This window comes from Dermochelys coriacea, chromosome 10 (assembly GCF_009764565.3).
Source record: "Dermochelys coriacea isolate rDerCor1 chromosome 10, rDerCor1.pri.v4, whole genome shotgun sequence".
Lineage (NCBI taxonomy): Eukaryota > Metazoa > Chordata > Testudines > Dermochelyidae > Dermochelys > Dermochelys coriacea.
This window is the reverse complement of record NC_050077.1, coordinates 63,973,481-63,993,941: the sequence shown is the minus strand read 5'-3', so window position 1 is coordinate 63,993,941 and position 20,461 is coordinate 63,973,481. Positions and strand designations below refer to the sequence as shown.

The 20,461-nt window shown below is 38.0% G+C and overlaps 1 protein-coding gene and 1 long non-coding RNA gene across 5 annotated transcripts in view; one reads left to right on the top strand and one right to left on the bottom strand.

Annotated features, from left to right (window-relative positions):
- Positions 1-20,461, top strand: part of DMXL2 (Dmx like 2) — a 116,715-nt gene that overhangs the window by 24,748 nt on the left and 71,506 nt on the right. For all 4 annotated transcript variants that reach the window (XM_038418704.2, XM_043493263.1, XM_038418703.2 and 1 more), the window contains exons 7-13: positions 1,888-2,066; positions 3,838-4,021; positions 5,735-5,909; positions 7,953-8,189; positions 13,365-13,642; positions 13,837-14,533; positions 17,127-17,248. In XM_038418704.2, the coding sequence (XP_038274632.1) occupies positions 1,888-2,066; positions 3,838-4,021; positions 5,735-5,909; positions 7,953-8,189; positions 13,365-13,642; positions 13,837-14,533; positions 17,127-17,248 (1,872 nt within the window). The remainder of the gene's footprint in view (positions 1-1,887; positions 2,067-3,837; positions 4,022-5,734; positions 5,910-7,952; positions 8,190-13,364; positions 13,643-13,836; positions 14,534-17,126; positions 17,249-20,461) is intronic.
- Positions 1,692-10,851, bottom strand: LOC122455979. The gene is made up of 4 exons (XR_006274537.1): positions 10,638-10,851; positions 9,725-9,993; positions 3,865-3,983; positions 1,692-1,945 (listed from the first exon to the last, which is right to left on the bottom strand). It is a non-coding gene; the product is annotated as an uncharacterized LOC122455979 (long non-coding RNA).

The window sequence follows — 20,461 nt, the reverse complement described above, 5'->3', positions numbered from 1 at the left end:
ATTCCGATAGTTCAGCTTTTGTTAATCATACCACTAATTCCACTAAGGGAAAAGATGAGTTTGAGGAACTAATTTTTTTTATTTACCATAACTCTTCTCCTTAAAGGTTACCTTGAGTCACCAGCATGGCGCTTATGTTGCTCTCTGTGTGTGTGTGTGTGTGTGTGTGTGTGTGTGTGTGTGTGATTTCACTAGGAATGTGCCCACTGTAGTAGTTTGGCTGGGTACTACATCTTAAGATCCTTGTGATTAGAAAGTGACCAAAAGCTAGGCTTTGAAAGACTTATTCTTTGCATATATCCACTGCTGTGCATATACATTTATACAGATAAGATTCCCTGACTAGATAATTGCAGCAGATGGTACCAGAAGCCCTGTCTCTGTGTCCGAAGAGGCTTCCATTTAGTTTGCGATATATAGCTCTATCAGATGTATAGCTTTAATCATAACTCTTAACATTGCTACCTACCGAGGATTTTTGTTAGTCCTGCTTGTAGGATCTGTGGTCAAGCAAATCTTGTGATCTCTTTGTGGGAATTTTATCTTTTAGCCGGGCTGTGAGAGGTCTGTAATAGATTTTTTTTTTTTTTTAACTTGATTTCCTTCCATTTTCTACTCCCTATCTCAGTCAGTCCTGCAACTGAGAGAGCTATTCTCCTACCATTGTGTAATTGTATTTACAGTGATAATTATTGAGTACCTAGGCATCTCTTAGCACACACTAATGCAGGTTTATATCAGCCTAACCTACTGAAAATCTGGTGAAAGGAACCTGAAAAGGGTCAAAAGGGGAGCAAAGGAAGAAATTGGCTTGTAGTTTTATTTCTGGTACTATCTGCTTCAGTCATGAAGCCAGAGATTCTAAACAGCGGCGAGGACAGATTAATGAGGAGAATGAGGTAGAAAGAATTCCTAGGAGAATTTAAGAAAGATTTGGACAAAGAGAGCAAGGTAGCATGGAAGAATAATATTCTTCCATCTATTCAGAAGGCCAGAAAGACTACTGCTAAAATTCTCTCTCATGCTACTCTTAACACATTTCCATGCCTGCCTCTTCACTGGCTTCCAGTTTCTTATTCCTTCCAATTCATCCATCATGTCCTTACCTTAAAGAGACGATGCAAGCTTATCTGTATTTTCCCAGACCATGCATAAGTAGTCTTTTTCTTCTGGCTTCCACACTTTTTCCTTCATTCTCTGTAATCCTCTCTTTACTGCTCTCTTCATGTTTCTTCCATTGTCATTTTCAGGCCTTCATTCATACTATTCCTGTATGTGGCAGTGGTCTTCTGTTTGTGCTACAACTGCCTTCACTGTCATTCAAATCCTTTTATAAATTTAACATCTAATAGAAATTTTTTCCTTTGTTCTCTCTCTCTCTTACCTTAATTGTGTGCCACATCTTATTTTGTCTGTCTTAGGGAGTATTTCTTATTGGAAATGAGCTCTAAATTTATGATGCTATGTATGTGGGGCCAGATTCTTAGTTGGTGTAAATTGGTGAATTACACCAGCTAGATTTCCTTCTGCCAGACAGTACATCAGTTTCCTGCGCTCACTCAAATGCTTGATCACAAATAAAAGCTGTCAGTCATTTTTTTGCTCATGCAGTTTTGATATTTCCATATAGTTGTACTGTGTTATATAACTTTTGGTAATTTTAAAACATGAACTTGAATCTGCTACTGTAAATTAATTCTCCACACACATTAAAAATATACATTTTTAATAAGTTGCCTCTTGGTATTGGTGGTGATGCTGTATTAACATTTCAACTTGGTTTTAATTAACTACGTCACTAGATGTACACCACCAAGCTAACTTCATCCATACTTTTGGGTTTCCTTTTTGTGACGTTTGTATACATGTTTTTGTTTCTTTGCCCAGGATGATTGTCTCTTAAAGGTATGGTATCCAATGACTGGGTGGAAGTCATCTCTTCTACCTCGAGAGAGTGAAGAAAAGAAAAAAAGCTCAGCACTTGTTCACTTTTCCTTTGTTTATTTGGCACATCCTCGAGCAGTGACAGGATTTTCATGGCGTAACACTAGCAAGTACATGCCCAGGTTAGAAAGTTTCTGTAAGGAATTTTCATCAAAATTTTTAAGTGTGGGTGCTTAAAGTTATGCTCTTAAATAGGTACATGAATAAAAAACTTAATTTTCAGCATTTCTCATTCACTTTTTGGGCCATTTCTAAATTAGACCACGTCCATTATTGTACCTACATCTAAATTTAGGCACCTTAATTTTAGACATCCAAATTTAATAATTTTGGCCCTTGTCTTCATGATACTTTAAATACATTTATGCATTATACTGAAGATGTAATGCTTAAGGATGTGCACATATAATTTCAGCTTCTGTTTGTTATGATGGTTATTTAATCCAATAATCTAGTATTTTCCCTACTTCTTTTGGAACTAACACACATTTTCATTGAATTGTAGGGCCCCAATTCTGCAAATACTTATATACATCTCACTTGTAATTTATTAAAAGGTGACAAGACCTGAGTTCGAGATACTGTGCTCTCTCTGCACTTTAAAAATGTGCCTAGTCCCATTGACTTCATTGGGACTACTTGTATGCTTCAAGGTAAGCATGTGTATAAGTAATGGCAGGACTGGAGCATAGGTCACTCTTTAGCAATCCCTTACTACTATTTGAAAAGTATCAACTTTTCTATACATTTCAAATAGTAGCGAACCATGATTGTAGCTTTCCGAATGTTTAGACAACCACTGTCAGTCACAGAATTTCATACAAATATAAGATCTAATAAAGGGAGCTGAAAAGCTGTCAGGCCTGTTTCTCAGCTGCACCTAATGTTTATGTGGGGAAAGGAGGGTGTTGCGAAGACGTGCAATATTGACTTCAAGCCACCTTTTGCTCCACCAGTCCTGGGCCACCTGGGGACCAAAAAGGCATGAAGTAGCCAGAGCTACTTTTTTTTTTTTTTTTTTTTTTTGAACCCTTATAAAATTATAAGAAACTATATATAGATTTTAAATGTAGATCTTAAATTACATTTCAAAATATTTTAGAATGAATTTTTTCACTTACTTTCTAGGACCTGAATTCAGGGTCCTAAATATTAAGTTGACATTGCACCCAGGAGGGATGGGAAATATAGCTCCTTAGCTTGTTTTAGAGTGATCACCATTTAAAAAGGTTGCTTTTTTTTTTATGGTAACTACTGTATGTGTTAGTAATGTCATCAGCTATTACAGAGGGAGCACGGTATTTTGAAGGGTGAAGTTATGCAACGCTTATTACATTGGTGAACATTTACTCAAGCTAGAAGTCCTATTGACATCAATAGTGCTATAAAATCTGATCTAAACTTTAGTACATTAGGTGTAGGAAGCACAAGTATAAATCTTTTCTTCAGGACATAGAAGGAATTCTTCAGGCATTGGAAGGAAAATCCTTGTAAATTGTTAATAATTAATACAATCCTTTCTAAAGCAGACATGATAGATGTAGTAGCTTACAATTTCATTTTCACTCCTGTAGTGATGCAGTATACATGCACATACTTTACACAACCCAGCAAACCAGATAATTATAACTGTAACTATAAACTTGCTTATAGTAGTGTTCAGTTAATTCATTTGAAGTGATGTTACTATCAGATGCACTTTTGTTGGTAATCTACAATTTGCCTTTAGCTAGCATATTTAAATTGTTACGACTATTATAAACATATTTCAGTTCCAAAAACCTTCCAAGAAGCTGATCATAAGTGCCTAACACTTGTATGTTTTTGTATTTTCAGTTGTGTAACTGTACTTCATTTAGTTACCTGAGGTAATCCTGACATGTTTGTTTTCAGGGGGTCTGTCTGTAATGTGTTACTTACTTCATGCCATGATGGTATCTGTCGGCTGTGGGCAGAGACTTTATTACCAGAAGATAGTCTTCTGGGTGAGCAGATCTGTGAGACTAGCACTTCCAGCAGTAGCAGCAGCCTGTTGCATTCTGGAAGGCAAAAAGACAGAATACAGCATGCTCTAGAGGTACTGTTAAATACTTTTTTATTTCAGTAGTTAAAATTTTGGATAGGTAAAATTTTTAAGGGATTTGGAAAACTGAAACCACATGCTGTCTAGCCTCTAGTATACAGTAGATCAGAGTGTAGCAGTCTGAATTCTTTCACATACTCAGTTTACAACAAATCACTCAAGAAGAAAGAGAGAATTTATTTTTGCAGACTTGAGAATAAAACCCTTAAGACTCAGATGAAAAATGGAATACATCTGCTTCCTCCTGAGCTGAGTGTAGAGTTCTTAGGAGCACATGATGTTAAATACTGCACAGTAAGTGGTGATTTCATTCTGATTGGAGAATGAGATTCCATACTTGTGAAAACATCCATGGAAACCAAGAATTGAAACATTCTCTTGGATGCATCTAAGGAAAATATTCTTACCCCTTAATAAGATTAGATATTAGCATATAATTGAGACTTATTCTTAAAAAAATCAAATTTCCTGTTCATTTGGTTTTCATTGCATTGTTTACTAAGAAGACTGTTTCAGTACAGGGGAGGTTTTTCAGCTCCCTCCAGGTAAAATGTATGCTATCAATACAAACCTTTTTCTTTCCATCTCTAAGTGATTTGGTTTGGTTAATGTCTTTAAAGGGCTGTTCTGCTTTGAAAAATGTCTTTGAAAAGATGGCATTGTGGTGTTTCATGTTTGTCTCAGTGGTATCTGTATCAAATTTTTAGTTTAGAGGGAAGAAACTACCAGTTTTTAAAACTCATCCTGGTGTATGAAAATAATACTGGGCTCTTCCCTTCTGCCATATCACCAGTAACAAATACATAGCAGGACAAATTATTCCCTCAGTTGAGCTTTTAGAAGCCATTGTCTTTAAATTATGGCCTCAGTTATATTTGTGCCACTCCTGAAAGCTGAAGACTTTTTTATGAATTAATCAAGACAAGTGTAAAGATTATATATAGTAATACAAATCCATAGTTTGTTACCAAGTATGATACCCCTGGAAGGTCATTGGCTCAAGGATCCTTTATCACAGGGGTTCTCAACCAAGAGTACACGTACACATAGGGGTACTCAGAGGTCTTCCAAGGTGTACATCAACTCATCCAGAAATTTACCTAGTTTTACAATAGGCAACATAAAAAGCACTAGCAAAGTAAGTACAAACTAAAATTTCATTCAGCCAGTGACTGGTTTACTATTCTACATTTTCAGCGGTTCTCAATCAGTGGGTTGTGACCCCAAAGAGGGTTGAGAGTTCATTTTAATGGGGTTGCCAGGCCATGTGGGGCTGAAGCCAAAACATGAATTTTTAAGTGAGGTGAAACTTGGGGTACATAAGACAAATCAGACTCCTGAAAGGGGTACAGTAATCTGGAAAGGCTGAGATCCATTGCTTTATCAGACTAATAGCTGTGACAACTTTCAGAATGTCAGTTTTCATACTAAGACATTCTTATCCTGCTGGTAGACACAAGTTGTGACTGCTCTGTCTCTATGCAAATGCTATCACAAAATAATAATTTTTTGATTAGAGCAGAGACTTGAAGGCTTTCAGACGTGGCTTTGATCAGAAAAAATGTGCACAGTTTAACAACCTCAAACAAGCTGCATGCAGGGTCTTCACATCTTAGGTATTAGGAATTGCATAGATATATTCTCATGAATCAACTTCACAATGCATTGTTTTCTTAGATTTAAATATGATTTTTCTCTTTACTTCAGACACTTCATCACTTGAAAAATATGAGAAAAGGACAAAGAAGATCTTCAGTTCTTATTACTCACACAGAATTATTGCCTGATCAACAGGGCTCGCATGAAGTTCGGCGTCATATTTCACATCATGCTAATGCACTCTGTCACTTTCATATAGCAGCAAGCATCAACCCTACCACAGGTGAAAATACTCCTTTTTTTTTTCTTTTTTTCCCCTTTAAATGCCCAATAATAATTTATCCAAAATGGAAATGTTAGGGAGATGGTATTGGCATAGTACTCATGTTTGATCTGCTTTCTTGAGTACTGTCCATAGCAAACATGTCATTTCAGTAGTCTCTAATTATCATAGAGTCTTACAGGACAGACAGCACCTGAATTTCTAATGTAAAAATTAAACAAACGCTCTCCCCCCATCTTTTCTTTTTAGACGAAAAACACAACTTTTGGGTCATCTTTGTACATAATAAAGAAGCAAAAAAGGCACAAACTCAAGTTTGGTTTGTTCTTGGGGTTGATGGGGAAAGTCCTTTGCATATCTCTTAATGTTTTGGGGGCAATAAATGGCACTTAGAGTATGTCCACACTGATAGTGGAGTATAATTTCCAGCTCAGGTAGATGTATGTTTGCTGGCTGTGATCGAGCTAGCATGCTAAAAATAGCAGTGTAGATACAGCCATATGGGCAGCAGGACAGACTAGCCACCCTGTGCACAATCCTGTCTGCAACCCTAGGTACATACTTGGGGGAGGCAAACCTGTCCTGCTGACTATGCATCCACAGCTACACTGCGATGTTTAGCACCCTTGTTCAATCAGAGCTAGTGCAGGTATGCCTACCCAAGCTGTGAATTTCACCTCCAGCTCCAGTGTAGACATACCTTTAGGCACAATAATGATAGGTGCTTTTGGAGAAATGTGCACAAAGGTTCAGGGACATGCCTGGGAGGCACTGTGGCCTGTCGGGTTTGTCTTTAGCAGTGGAATCAAGTTACATTGGTTCTGGTCTTTAGGTCTGATACTTCAATTTACTATAGTTTTTGAGCACTTCTGAAGATAGCCATGTCCACTTACAAACATAGCCTAACATAGGTACCCATGGAACATATGCATCCTCTGTGGTGTACGTTGAATGAGAGAGTTCTGTACAAGTCTTTAGCCAGCCACCACTCCCTCCTTCCATCTGGTGATGTCTTATCCTATTTAAAAATTTGTTAAATAGGAGTCTCTTTAACTACATATAATTTTAAAAATAAAGCAATAACAAAACCTTGTGAAATTCCCAAAACTAGCTTCTTATTTTAATTAATTAAAACAATTTTCTTTAATTAAAAAAAGTTGTTAACCAATAGCAATGTAGTCACTTATCATATTTACAAAACCCTAGCACTTAAAGGATATAAATAATTATATCCTGTCCACATAATAAACAAATAGATTGTTCTTGTCAAGTATAAAGAAATGCATATTTGATTGCAACACAACAACCTTAACTCTGACCCAAAATACATTATATTCTTACACCCATAATCTCAAACTATAAATACAAAACAAAATACTTTTGAAAAAGAAATTATAAAAGTTTATATTTATACGTTAATGTAGCACATTGAGTCTCAAATGCAAGTCAGCAACATGTATAAATTTACCAATTAATATTGCACTACTTTTTTATTAAATTACATGTACGGCATTATTCTATTAATTTGAAAGAGCACATAAATATTATACTGAAAAATTGTCAGTTGATAAATATATTAACTGAATATTTTCCATTTGACACTATCCCTAAAAGAAACGTATAGATATGAAAACAAAGAAAAGTTTTAAGAATAATTTCTTATCAGAGTTAGGGCTATGATTATGGTTATGATTAATATTTGGTAAGAATGTTTGTGGGCAGCATAAGATTTATTACACTTGTCTTTAAATGGTTTGGTTTTATGAATACTTTTATACATAACTACAATGTTTTTCATGTAGAGAACCATAACTTTTGTTGTTGTAACTGGTTTTTGTTTATGGAAGAAAGCTAATTTTCTTTCTTCATCTTATAACAACCCATTTTCATTAGTATTTGTAAATTATCCACCATCTTGTGTATATAACTTGTTTTAGCTTACAGGTATAAATTTATGAAGTTCTGTATTTTAGGTAGCTAATTCACATATATTTATGTTGTGGTTTTGGTGGCGATTTTTTAAATTAAATTTTATTTCCACAGATATTCCATTAGTGTTAGCTGGGACAGCTTTTAATGTAGATGAAGGAAATGGAGGCTTTGTGGTTCATTGGCTGAATAATAAAGAATTTAATTTTACATCCTCAATTGAAGTATTTATGAAGCATCTAAGAAAACTTGCTGAACAACAACCAGAACAAGATGCTGATGATGCTGATGGTGAAGAGGAAGAGGAAATGGAGGAGAAAGAGAGAGGTTTACATATGAAACTAGATCATGGTTGGTAATCCAGGTTATTATTTTATGTCTGTATTAAAATTACTCTGGTGAACATAGTACATATGTCATCACACATCATAAATATAGGCATTTTTATAGCTTATTTCATGTGCTGTAGGCTGCAACCGCTAGTGGGCACAATAATCTCTTGTATGAAACAGGTTTAACAGACTTTCTTTTGGAAGGTTGTGAAGACTCTCTCTCCATTTTTTTTTATAGATTATAGTGAAAACCTAGGTTTTATATTAAGGTGTTTATACTGAATATTGTTGTACGTCTGTTTGCATATCGGTGGTTGATTATTCTCTTACATCCATTTAGATTCTCATTGAGGAAATTGTATATTTAACTTCAAGTATGCTTTTCTGTTAAAATGTCTACTGGATATTAATGTATAATTATCTTTCCTTAGCCTAGAAAAAGTGGCATTTACACACAGTAATAAAAGGTTGCTAATTTTGGGTCATTCCCTTTACTATATGCAAAGGAGAAGATAAGTACAAATTATAGCTAAATGTGGCAGGCAAGCATAAATGGAAAGAAGTTGGTAGTGGTAACCAAGATATGAACTGGACTGCTTCACATTGGGTCATTAGGGCCATCCCATCTAGATTCTCAGAATCTCAGCTTTCATAAATAAAATACTAAGGCTATCCCCCATATAGTTCTGAAGACAATCTTGAAAATGTGAAGAAAGTGCAGTGCAGTGATGTCTACCCGATGCGCACAGCATGTAAGAGTATCTCTGGGAGGTATGAATTGACCCATGTTAACACCACTGGCGTTAACTCCCATGCTCAGTGGTATTTCATATGTTAATATTGTTCATTGTCCACCACTGATGTAATGGCACAAGATATGTGGAATGATTTATGATAAATGGATGCCCAGACTATTTAAGGGACAATTACACAAAGCCATGGCAAGACGGATCAGAGAGTTGGGCAACCAAAGAGAGGCACTTGAGAAAACTTGTAGCCATGGAAATGGCATGTTTGAGGACAGTGAGGGAGTGATGTTGCTGGACCAAATGCAGAATGATGTTATCAGAAGTGAGATGAAGATTTGTGGTATCAGTGAGAAGCTGCAAGAGAGGAAGCTGAGATGGTATAGACGTGTGAAGGATGAATGAAGGGAATTCTGTACAGGAGGCACTTGAGATTTAAGTTTTTGGGCAGAGAAGGACAGCCAAGAAAATAATGGATAGACTGTGTACAGCAGGATGGAGTGGATATGGAGTGAGCGTTGGACTGGCAAGTAAGGAAAAGACTGATCTAGTGACCTAACCTCAATTAGCTGGGAAAAGGGGAAGAAGAAATAGGTTTCACCACTCTCAGAGAGGACAGGGACAAGCATATTATGAATTTCTGCCTATTATTTGGAAAGTAACATTTCCTTTTGCTACCATGAATGAATGATGCTTGAGAACACCACTACTTCTTTCCCCCCATGGAACTAAAAGGTCACCTGGGAAAGGAACGAAGCTCAGCGGTTCATCTGAGCCCCACTGAGGGGGCACATCATCATCAACTTACCATTTCAGAGCACCCCCTTGTTAAATGGCATAGCATTTCCGCAACTCTCTTGCTATCCTCTTCAAGGCTTCATTGGTTGGGTACCAGGGTGACTGGGCCCTCCAGCCATGCCACACTATAGTTGCACTCCTTTGGGGGTTTCAGTGTCCAAAACAAATCATGTCCAACAAAATAATGTCAATCAGCACAACATCTTACACCCCTCCTAGGCTCCTCTTCAGTTTCTCCTCTTCCAGAACAGTAGTGGCTCACAGGGCTTTTTCTGGAGTCTCTCAGCAAAATTAAACAAACAATGAAATGAAATGAAATGAAAATACAAACTAAGCAACTTCTTCCCCTCCCAGTTGAGCTTTTAGTCAGTTTTCAGCCATGTCTGTATGTACAGCAGCGCAGCTGTACTGATACATCTGTGCAGCTGTAGCGCTGTGGTGTAGACACTCCCTTTGCTGAAGGGAGAACAAACTCTGCGAGTGGCAAAAGCTACATTGGTGGGAGAAGGTCTCCTGCTAACATAGCGCTGCGCACACAAGTGCTTATGTCAGCATAATTTATGTCACTTGGGCTTGGTTTAATCCACCCCTGAGTGACAAAAATTATGTTAGGTTTCAGAGTAGCAGTCGTGTTAGTCTGTATTCGCAAAAAGAAAAGGAGTACTTGTGGCACCTTAGAGACTAACAAATTTATTAGAGCATAAGCTTTCGTGAGCTACAGCTCACTTCATCAGATGCATAACAAAAATTATGTTGGCATAAACTGTAGTGTAGACATAGCTTTAGATTCTCCCCAGTTCTTTGTCCTTCTGCAAAACACCAAGCAACAGGGCTGCCCCCCCACCCAGCATCTTGCTCTTTTTTCAAAGCCCACCACAGGAGATAACTCTGCTCTTTAGCTTATCTCACAGTTCTTCTTCTACCTGTTTTTTGTCAGCCCTTCCTACAGAGAGGGGACTCCAAACCACATCTTTCCTAAATTCTCCCTTCCACCCAAATTGCACTGAACTCCTTCCCTTTAACTGCTCCCTGAGCCTGGCACAGCTGTTAGGTAACAAGGTGGGGCTAATAAGCTCTCAGGCGTGAATCAACACCTTTTTGGCGTTTGAAGTTGATACACCCCATCACATGCAGCCAATTCTGTCAGACCCAGCAGTGCATGCAAGCCACATCCACATTCAGACCAACCCACTCAGAGCTGGGAGGGTCAGTTGACTTCTTGGCTCTTCCATTTTCTGGAGGCCATATGCAGGCTCAGACAGACATCACTAGGTCAATTATACACAGTTCACTTTTTCAGCTATTCTTTGCAACAATGAAGGCTTGAAACATATTTTAAAAAAAAACCCTGAGATTCTGATGACATCACATGACTCAGCTAGCTGGGACCCTATGCTGATGACCTGGGTTTTAATATGGTCCTGTCTGTGGATGCATTTTTGAACCTCACTGAGGGGACATAGAGCTTCAGGAACCCAGCAGAGAATGCATGGTCATATCTTGAGTATCTGCACAATCTACTGTGAGAAGTGTCCCGTGGGCAGAATTTAGCCGAGTGCCAGTTTCTTTTTTCGAGTTCAAGTCCTGAGCCATTTCAAGCATACGGCATTGTTTTCCCCAAGACAGTGAAAGCCCTTACACTCAGGTTATGTACAGTTAAGGTTTTGCATAATTTCTGGAGTATGGAGTTGAGATTAGGCACCACCCTTTAGACACCGATGGCCACTGTCAAACCAGAAGATTTTCTAGTGGAAAAAATCTGATTGTTTTTAATGCCGCTTAGAGTAGCATTAAATTGGCCTCTGCCATCTTTTGCCCCCCACTTTCACTTGGGAGCTGCCTGGTCCTGTCTTTAGGGTTGGCAGAATCTGATTTTGCCTTTTTATATGTGATTTCAATTGATAATATCAGTGTTTATTTTAAGGTCTTTTTTAGATTTTTGTGAATTTACATGTTCATGGTTGTGGGAAATTTGTTTGTGTGCCAGAAAATTATTTAATAACAGTAGATGTTCAACACACAACAGAACATACCAATAACATACCTATCTGGGACTGACATAGAAAAGGTCTGATATTTCACATATCATGACAGCATTGTAAGTACAAGAGGTGGAACAGACAAAGACATTAAAGCCAAAATATTAAAAGCCAGATGTGCCTTTGTAACTCTAAAACCAGTCTGGAAACAGAAATCTTGCCCTCCAAACCAAACTAAACTTCAAATATTTAACACCATTATAAACTCGGTCTTACTATGTGGCACTGAAACTAGGAGATTTGACCTTGCTATCTAAACTTTAAATTTTCAAAGACCTGTTTTAGACAAATCCTCATTATCAGATGGCCAATAAAAATCAAAAATGAAGAACTCTGGAGGAGGACAAAACAAACTGACAGGATAGGAAATTATGAAGTGAAAATGAAGATGACCAGGGCACACATGGAGGAAAGACCTGAATAATAAGACAGGCATTGGACTGCAACTCCTAGGGCAAGAGGCAACAAGGTAGATCCAGGATCACGTGGAAAGACACAATAGCAGAATTGAAACCTATTAAAATGATATGGGAAGAAGCTAAGACTGCAGCAGGAGACCGGCAAAGGTAGAAGGCTGTGGTGAAGACCCTATGTTTCACATGGAATAGAGGCATGAGACACAGGTTGAGATTCAAAAAATTAAAGCTACCTAAATGATGTCACTGTTCCAGGTCTGTTAATGCTAGTGTTACAATATGTTTTATGCACATTAAGGTGGGACTCTCATAAGTCCTCAAGCAGCATTTTTCTTACTTTGCCTATCGAAATTTCTGTTAGTTTCAATGGAAATATTTTTTCATTGGTTTGGGGGGAATGGTGAAATTGATATTTACTGACATTTACCAGTTAAAGTCTTTAGACTTCTTTTGCTTTTCATCACTATTCTAAATGAATGAAGACTGCCCTGTGCATCTATACTCTAATTAACTTAGATACATAATAAGAATGTGTATTTTGTCAGGCACACTGTGAATTAAGGCAGGAGCCATTATTAGTTTGGTCAGTACCTTTTAATTTAGTTGTCTGGTGCTACTTCCATTTATTTAAAATTTTAAAAAAAGTATTTTTTTAGCTGCACAAGCTAAAGGGGAAAAATCACCTGGGAAACTCTAAAACCAAAAATCTTTGTTTCAAAAACCAAGTAAGGTTAATTCACGACAGCAGCCTGACCTATCACATCATTTATTAAAAAAAACAAAAAAACCCTCAGGTCTTACACACAAGGAAATAAGTAGTTAAGGGCATCGCAGTTCTTCCAGTATGCACACAATACCTTTTCCCTATCAACTGTAAAACACCACACATTTCATGACAATCACCTTATCTGAAAGGATCATATTAATTTGGGACCTGTGCGTGTGTGGGTTTTGTAGACGATGATTTGTCATTAGTGCCTAGGAAACTCAGTCATAAACCATTACCCTGTTGTGTTAGGCATTGTACAAAACAAAAAAACAGTTTCTACCCCCAAAAGGCTTACAGTGTGATAAACATTGTTATTTAGCACCTTAATTGATTTTTTTTTTAAATAAAGTTTTTTGTTTTGCTTATAAATTACGGCATGGAAATATCTGCTGTAGTATAAGACAGTTTTGTGTTTATCTGTTTCAGAATTATCTATAGATAGAGAATCTGAGACAGGAACAGCTACAGGCTCTTCAGAACATGAAGATGGAGAAAGAGAGGGGAGCCCCAAAACATCTCCATCAGCCAGCCCATGTATGCCACTTCCTACAGTTTTGTTAGATCGGAAAATTGAAATGCTTCTTACTGAATGGAACAGGAATCCAGACATGCTTTTTACTATTCACCCCCTTGATGGTACCTTTTTAGTGTGGCATGTGAAATATTTGGATGAGTACAATCCAGGAATCTTTAGACAAGTTCAGGTACGATACTGGAAAACTTAATTATTTCTTATTTTAACAGATATTCACTGTACACTTGTTGAAAATATGTAAATATTAATTTAATCTGTAAAACAAATAATCTAAAACAGCAAAAACATTAACATTTATGGTGGGCTTGTGTTTAAAATGTTATATTTTAACTAAACTTTTCATTATTTTGGGCTTTTTTTTAGATTTCATTTTCTTCTCGGATTCCTGTTGCATTTCCATCAGGAGATGCCAGCTCCCTTAGTAAAAACATCATGATGTACGCTTGCACTACCTCTACAAAAGATGTCAGTAGTGCTGTGCATCAGAAGACAAGTAACATTCCAGATACCACTCTAGGAATTAATGGACCAAGCTCTTCCCAGGGTAGCCCAAATGTGAATATAATGGCTCCTATCGTAATGATGGTTTCCAAACATATAGATGGATCCCTAAACCAGTGGGCAGTTACTTTTGCTGATAAATCTGCTTTTACCACTGTGCTTACTGTATCTCATAAATTTAGGTACTGTGGTCACCGATTTCATCTCAATGACCTGGCTTGCCATTCTGTTTTACCTTTGTTATTAACATCTTCTCATCATAATGCTCTGTTAACTCCTGAATCAGATCATCCATGGGACTCTGATAGATTAAGCAAAATAATGGATCCTATTAAACATTTAAAAGGTTCTTCTAGGCAACATCTTAGAAATGCAGCAACTTGTACATTCCATGACCCAAATGCAATCTACAGTGAGCTGATTCTGTGGCGTGTAGACCCCATTGGACCTTTGTCATACACTGGAGGAGTATCTGAATTGGCTCGAATTAACTCGCTTCATACGTCTGCCTTCTCTAATGTGGCCTGGCTTCCAACTCTTATTCCCAGCTATTGTCTTGGTGAGTGTGTTATACTTTTTTTTTTAAATGTAATCTGTTTGAACAAAATATTTTATTTGTCGTGTATCCTAATTATTTAATTATTGTAGGCATTATCTGTTTTGTTATACATTATATAATTTAATTATCCTACCTTCTTTCCCCCCCCCCCCCAAGAAACTCCCATTGCTTTGAACACATCCATTAAATGAAAACTAATTTTTTTGGTTAATTTTTTGACTTGTATTATCGAAGCATACCTTGTACTAAAATAGGAAACTTAAAATGTTATATAGATAGTAACGCATTGTTAGAACAGTTGATGTAATATCTTCCACTGTCCTTTGGAAAAAGGTTATCTTTATTGTGAAATAACTCAAAACTTCGGGCTTTGAGTGGAATGAATTCATGAAAGAGATGAGACCTGATCTGTCCAGCTTCTGGGAGCTTCCTTCAAAGTGCTGACTTCAAATAACCTATTATGGAAGAAAAATAACACTAACTTTTTTGATTTAAGAATATAGTTGCAAAATTGATTTACTACATACTCCAGCAATCAATTTGTTTTAAATCATCACTTTTATAATATATAGGAATGGATAGGATTTTTGTCATGGTAAAATTATGCATAATTCATGGCACAGCCAAGGTAAAACATAGATAATTTCACACTGTGGTCACAGCAACAAAAATTGTCAGCTACCACGCATTAACAGTTTGTTCTTTTGCTTTGATCTAGTCGCATTTCAAAGAGAACTAAACAAACTATTAACATGCACAGGGTTCTCACAAAGAATTTCTTTGAGTAGCAGCCATGTTAGTCTGTATTCGCAAAAAAAAAGGAGTACGTGTGGCATCTTAGAGTCTAAGGTGCCAGAAGTACTCCTTTTCTTTTTTTAAAGAATTTGTTGGATTTGATCAGCTGCATTAACAGTTCATTAGTCTGCTCAGATATAGCCTTCTGAAATGGGACTAGATCAAAGCGAAATAACAAACTATGAATGTGCTTGCAACAGGGTCCATATAAATGGCAAAATGTCTCTGACAGTGGCGACATCCGTGTTATAATTGTATACTTTTATATAGGGAATATTTTTAAACTGACACTTAAACCTGCTCAACCCTTCCATAAACTACTTAACGTCCTCCATGTTGGGAGCTTTCATATATAACCGACTTCTTTCCACCTTTTTCTGTTTTAAAGAAGCCTGTTTCTAAAGCTGAATAAGTTTTTTAATAATCAGGTACATGACTTTTTAATGCTGAAGACATAAGGTTTTGGAGAGGGCAGAGGATTGATGTGGGAGGAGACACCATTATGGTAGGTCATAGTTTTATGCTATGACACTAGAGCATCAGGTTTAATAAATTCTTTAATTCTTGGATTTAATTTTAGTGTTTTCTAATATTACTACCAAGAAAATCTTCCATATAAAATTTTTTAAGCCTTTTCAGTCACTCAATTTTTACCTTCCAAAATACCATAAACAACTTTACCATGCCATGTCTGTAGTCTTTGCGTGCCGTGCTGGAAATTTTCATCTGCATAGCAAATGTATAGTATTTAACTATATACTTATTAAATTCAATAACAGTGTTCAGACTAGGCTTTAAAATGCTAAACACTAATTAAAGATAAATTAAAATACTGAATCACAACACTAATATGCGTAAGCATATTTCTTAAAACTGTAATTAAGGAATATTGGCTCTTTTGATAGCTGAGGGGTTTTTTTTTTCTCTCATCTTCCAAGACCTTAAAAATGAACTGCAAAGCAAACAACAAAAGCTTCCTCCATATTTTTGCTAGAGGAGTCATGAAAAAAAGTTTTTCAAGACTTGGAGTTAAATAGATTTTAACAAAAACAACAAGCACCTCCTCAAATGTTTAATGCTCTGATTAAATATCCCTTCCTGTTCAAGTTTCAGTCTTCTATGCTGCAATAATCTCATTAAGTTCTTCAGTCCTTTAAGGCATTCTCAGGCCAAAAAGAACTGAATCATGACCTGATATTTCTAATGTAGGAAGCTAAGCAGAAAAATAATTCGAAAACAAAAACTAAATCCATTGCATCAGACCTATTTTATACATCTTAGAGAAGCCAAAAGGACACAGACCATTACAGGTCACTTGAATGTATACATTTGTACTGTGTGGATAATTTCTCCTCTTCCCCTGTATTGCTACTTTTAACATTAGGAGTTTATATTTTCCAGGTCATGGACATAATAGGAAGGATATTATTCAGCTGGAGATGGTACCTGTTGGTCTTTGCTCACTTGCAAAGATTTGTTTGTTTATAAACATTCATTTATATGTTAATTCTGCTCCTGGATTTTGTGTCTACTTAAATTGTTTTATGTAACTAAAATTTATCATAAAATGTAAATTAAGACATAAGATTACTTCAGTATTACATTATTATATTTAACTTACAGATTTTCATGACATTTGCCAATATTTCAACAATACTAGTCTGATAATTAAATACAGTTTCAGGCAATAAAATAGATTCTAATTGGCTACATAATGTGACTTCAATCAATAACTGAGGGGAAAATGGTATCGTAATCTGTTTATATGCTAAAATATGTATTTGGTGTTTTGATTCAGGTACATACTGCAATTCTGCTAGTGCTTGCTTTGTAGCATCTGATGGCAAAAATCTGAGGCTTTATCAAGCAGTGGTAGATGCACGAAAACTTCTAGATGAATTGTCTGACCCTGAATGTTCTGTAAGTTTACATACAGTTTGAGAGACTTGAAATGTAAAAGGCAAAAGTTTAACATATTAGTTTTGTTCCAAAAGCTCACTTTTCTCATAGCTGCCAAATTTTGTGCAGCTCCAAGTGATGTCATGTCATGTAATTTTTACTTAGTTTGCATGTGTCCATAATCATTAGTTTTGAAAACACTGGATTTAGTAATTAGTGAAAGGCTAAGACTAGATTTCTGCGACCAGGTTCCCCAAACAGTAACAGCAGATGTGCCTTATGCCTAAAGAGGAAGGGAAAGGCATGTGGCAAGCCAACAGCTTGGAAGAATCTAAGGGAAAATGAGCTTTCAGAGGAGAGCAGCGTGGGGTTGTTGGGCTGGACAGAACCTGAAAGGGGGAAGAGGGAGTGCTAAGGGTCACCATTGGCTTCCCTAGCCCCCCCCGCACCTCCAGCTCCTGACCTATCCTGCAGTTCCACTGGCTTCTGTCATCCCCGTTCTGTTCCCTTATTAGCCCCGTCCTTCCCTTAGCTCCTGCTCCTCTTTAGCTTCCTCCAGTAGTCCTGTCCCCACTTCCTCTCTTTCCCCACTAGCTCATTGCACCCCTTATCTTCACTCCTGCTTCCCTCTCAATAACTCATGATTCCCCACTATCCCCCGAATCCCCCCTGCTGGGGCATTGACACTGCCACAGCACCCACTGCCTTCTTTCTGCTGCATGCCATGTGCCTGGGAATGGCAGGGAGAGAGGCTGTTTGGTGGTCAACCTGCACTGTAGACAAAGCCCTGTCCTTTCCTGGAGCTCTACTGGATATGTAATATTGCCACTTGGCTATGGGAATGCAGAAGGGGCACCCTGCATGCTTGAACAGTTTGTTTTATTGAAATCCTTTGTGGCAATGAAAACTTTTTCCCTATTGATATACAAAGGAGGATATGGACACTCTTGTAAGTTGTAATTGTGGGAGAGGGGCATGAGGGAGAAGGGTGGTGTGTTGAAACTCCAAGACTAAAATCCCCTGCCCAAAATCAGAAAATCTTTACAAACTGCACCCCGGTTCTTCAGTTGATGTACTAGTATGGACAATTGTTGCCACGTCACATACCATTGACTGGGGTTCTGTGCATGGTCAGTGGTCCATACTAATGTGCCTATTTTCAGGATTTGAAGCCTAAATATTAAGGGAGTGGGTTAGCGGTCCGCCACCCCAGCACATACAGTGTTACTGCTTAGAGTTACCAACCGTCCAGGATTGTCCTAGAGTCTCCAGGAATTAAAGACTAATCTTTAATTAAAGATTGTCATAAAATGAAATCTCCAGGAATATGTCCAGCCAAAACTGGCAGCCATACTACCACCTGCAGGATTCACTAGGTCTCTCCCCAAACACAGTCACCACCTATAGGATTCACTGGGTGTCTCATTGCTACACTGGGGTTGCTACTGCTGCATCAACATATACCTATCGCCTGGCTTCTCTAATTTTTCTGCAGAGACATTGGACTCCAGAATGTTCTGTGGTGTTTGGTTCAGACCCCAAAGAATGAACATCCTCATCTCTATCCGAGTCACATCCCCCAACTTTAATACCATAAACAGGCTCTTCCCTATCCTGATTGCCAAACCCTCTGTTTAGCCTTAGTGGTGTTTTCTGCTACACAGACTACACCAGGGGTGGCCAACCTGTGGCTCCAGAGCCACATGCCGCTCTTCAGTAGTTAATATGTGGCTCCTTGTATAGGTTTCAGAGTAGCAGCCGTGTTAGTCTGTATTCGCAAAAAGAAAAGGAGTACTTGTGGCACCTTAGAGACTAACACATTTATTTGAGCATAAGCTTTCGTGAGCTACAGCTCACTTCATCGGATGCTTATGCTCTAATAAATTTGTTAGTCTCTAAGGTGCCACAAGTACTCCTTTTCTTTTTGCTCCATGTATAGGCACTGACTCCGGGGCTGGAGCTACAGGCTCCAACTTTCCAATGTGCTGGGGGGTTCTCATTGCTCAACCCTCTGCTACCAGCTCTACCCCACTCCACCCCCTCCCACACCCTTCCCTGAGCCTGCCGTGCCCTCACTCCTCCCCCTCTCTCCCCGAGCCTCCTGCATGCCACGAAACAACTGATTGGCTGCTGGTGGGTGGGAGGCGCTGGGAGTGGGTGTGGGAGCTGAGGAGAGGCTGCTGATGTATTACTATGGCTCTTTTCCAGTGTACATTGGTAAATTCTGGCTCCTTCTCAGGCTCAGGATGGCCACCCTTGGACAATATGCTAACACAATTTCTGTGATACTTGTCCTAACTACAGGTTTCAGAGTAGCAGCCATGTTAGTCTGTATTCACAAAAAGAAAAGGAGTACTTGTGGCACCTTAGAGACTAACAAATTTATTTGAGCATAAGCTTTCCTGAGCAACAGCTCACTTCATCGGATGCATTCAGTGGAAAATACAGTGGGGAGATTTATATACACAGAAAACATGAAACAATGGGTGTTATCATACACACTGTAAGGAGAGTGATCACTTAAGATGAGCTATTACCGGGGTGGGGGGGAAGAATACCTTTAGTAGTGGTAATCAAGGTGGGCCATTTCCAGCAGTTGACAAGAACGTCTGAGGAACAGTGTGGGGCGGGGGGGATAACATGGGGAAATAGTTTTCCTTTGTGTAATGACCCATCCACTCCCAGTCTCTATTGAAGCCTAAATTAATTGTATCCAGTTTGCAAATTAATTCCAATTCAGCAGTCTCTCGTTGGAGTCTGTTTTTGAAGCTTTTTTGTTGAAGTATAGCCACTCTTAGGTCTGTAATCGAGTGACCAGAGAGATTGAAGTGTTCTCCGACTGGTTTTTGAATGTTATAATTCTTGACGTCTGATTTGTGTCCATTTATTCTTTTACGTAGAGACTGTCCAGTTTGACCAACTTGGCAATGGGCCACATATCTATTTAGGGGACACCATCATAGGGCCTAATCACATCAGCCACGCCATCAGAGGCTCGTTCACCTGCGCATTCACCAATGTGATATATGCCATCATGTGCCAGCAATGTCCCTCTGCCATGTACATTGGTCAAACTGGACAGTATCTACGTAAAAAAATAAATGGACACAAATCAGACATCAAGAATTATAACATTCAAAAACCAGTCGGAGAACACTTCAGTCTCTTCAGTCACTCGATTACAGACCCAAAAGTGGCAATTCTTCAACAAAAAAAACTTCAGAAACAGACTCC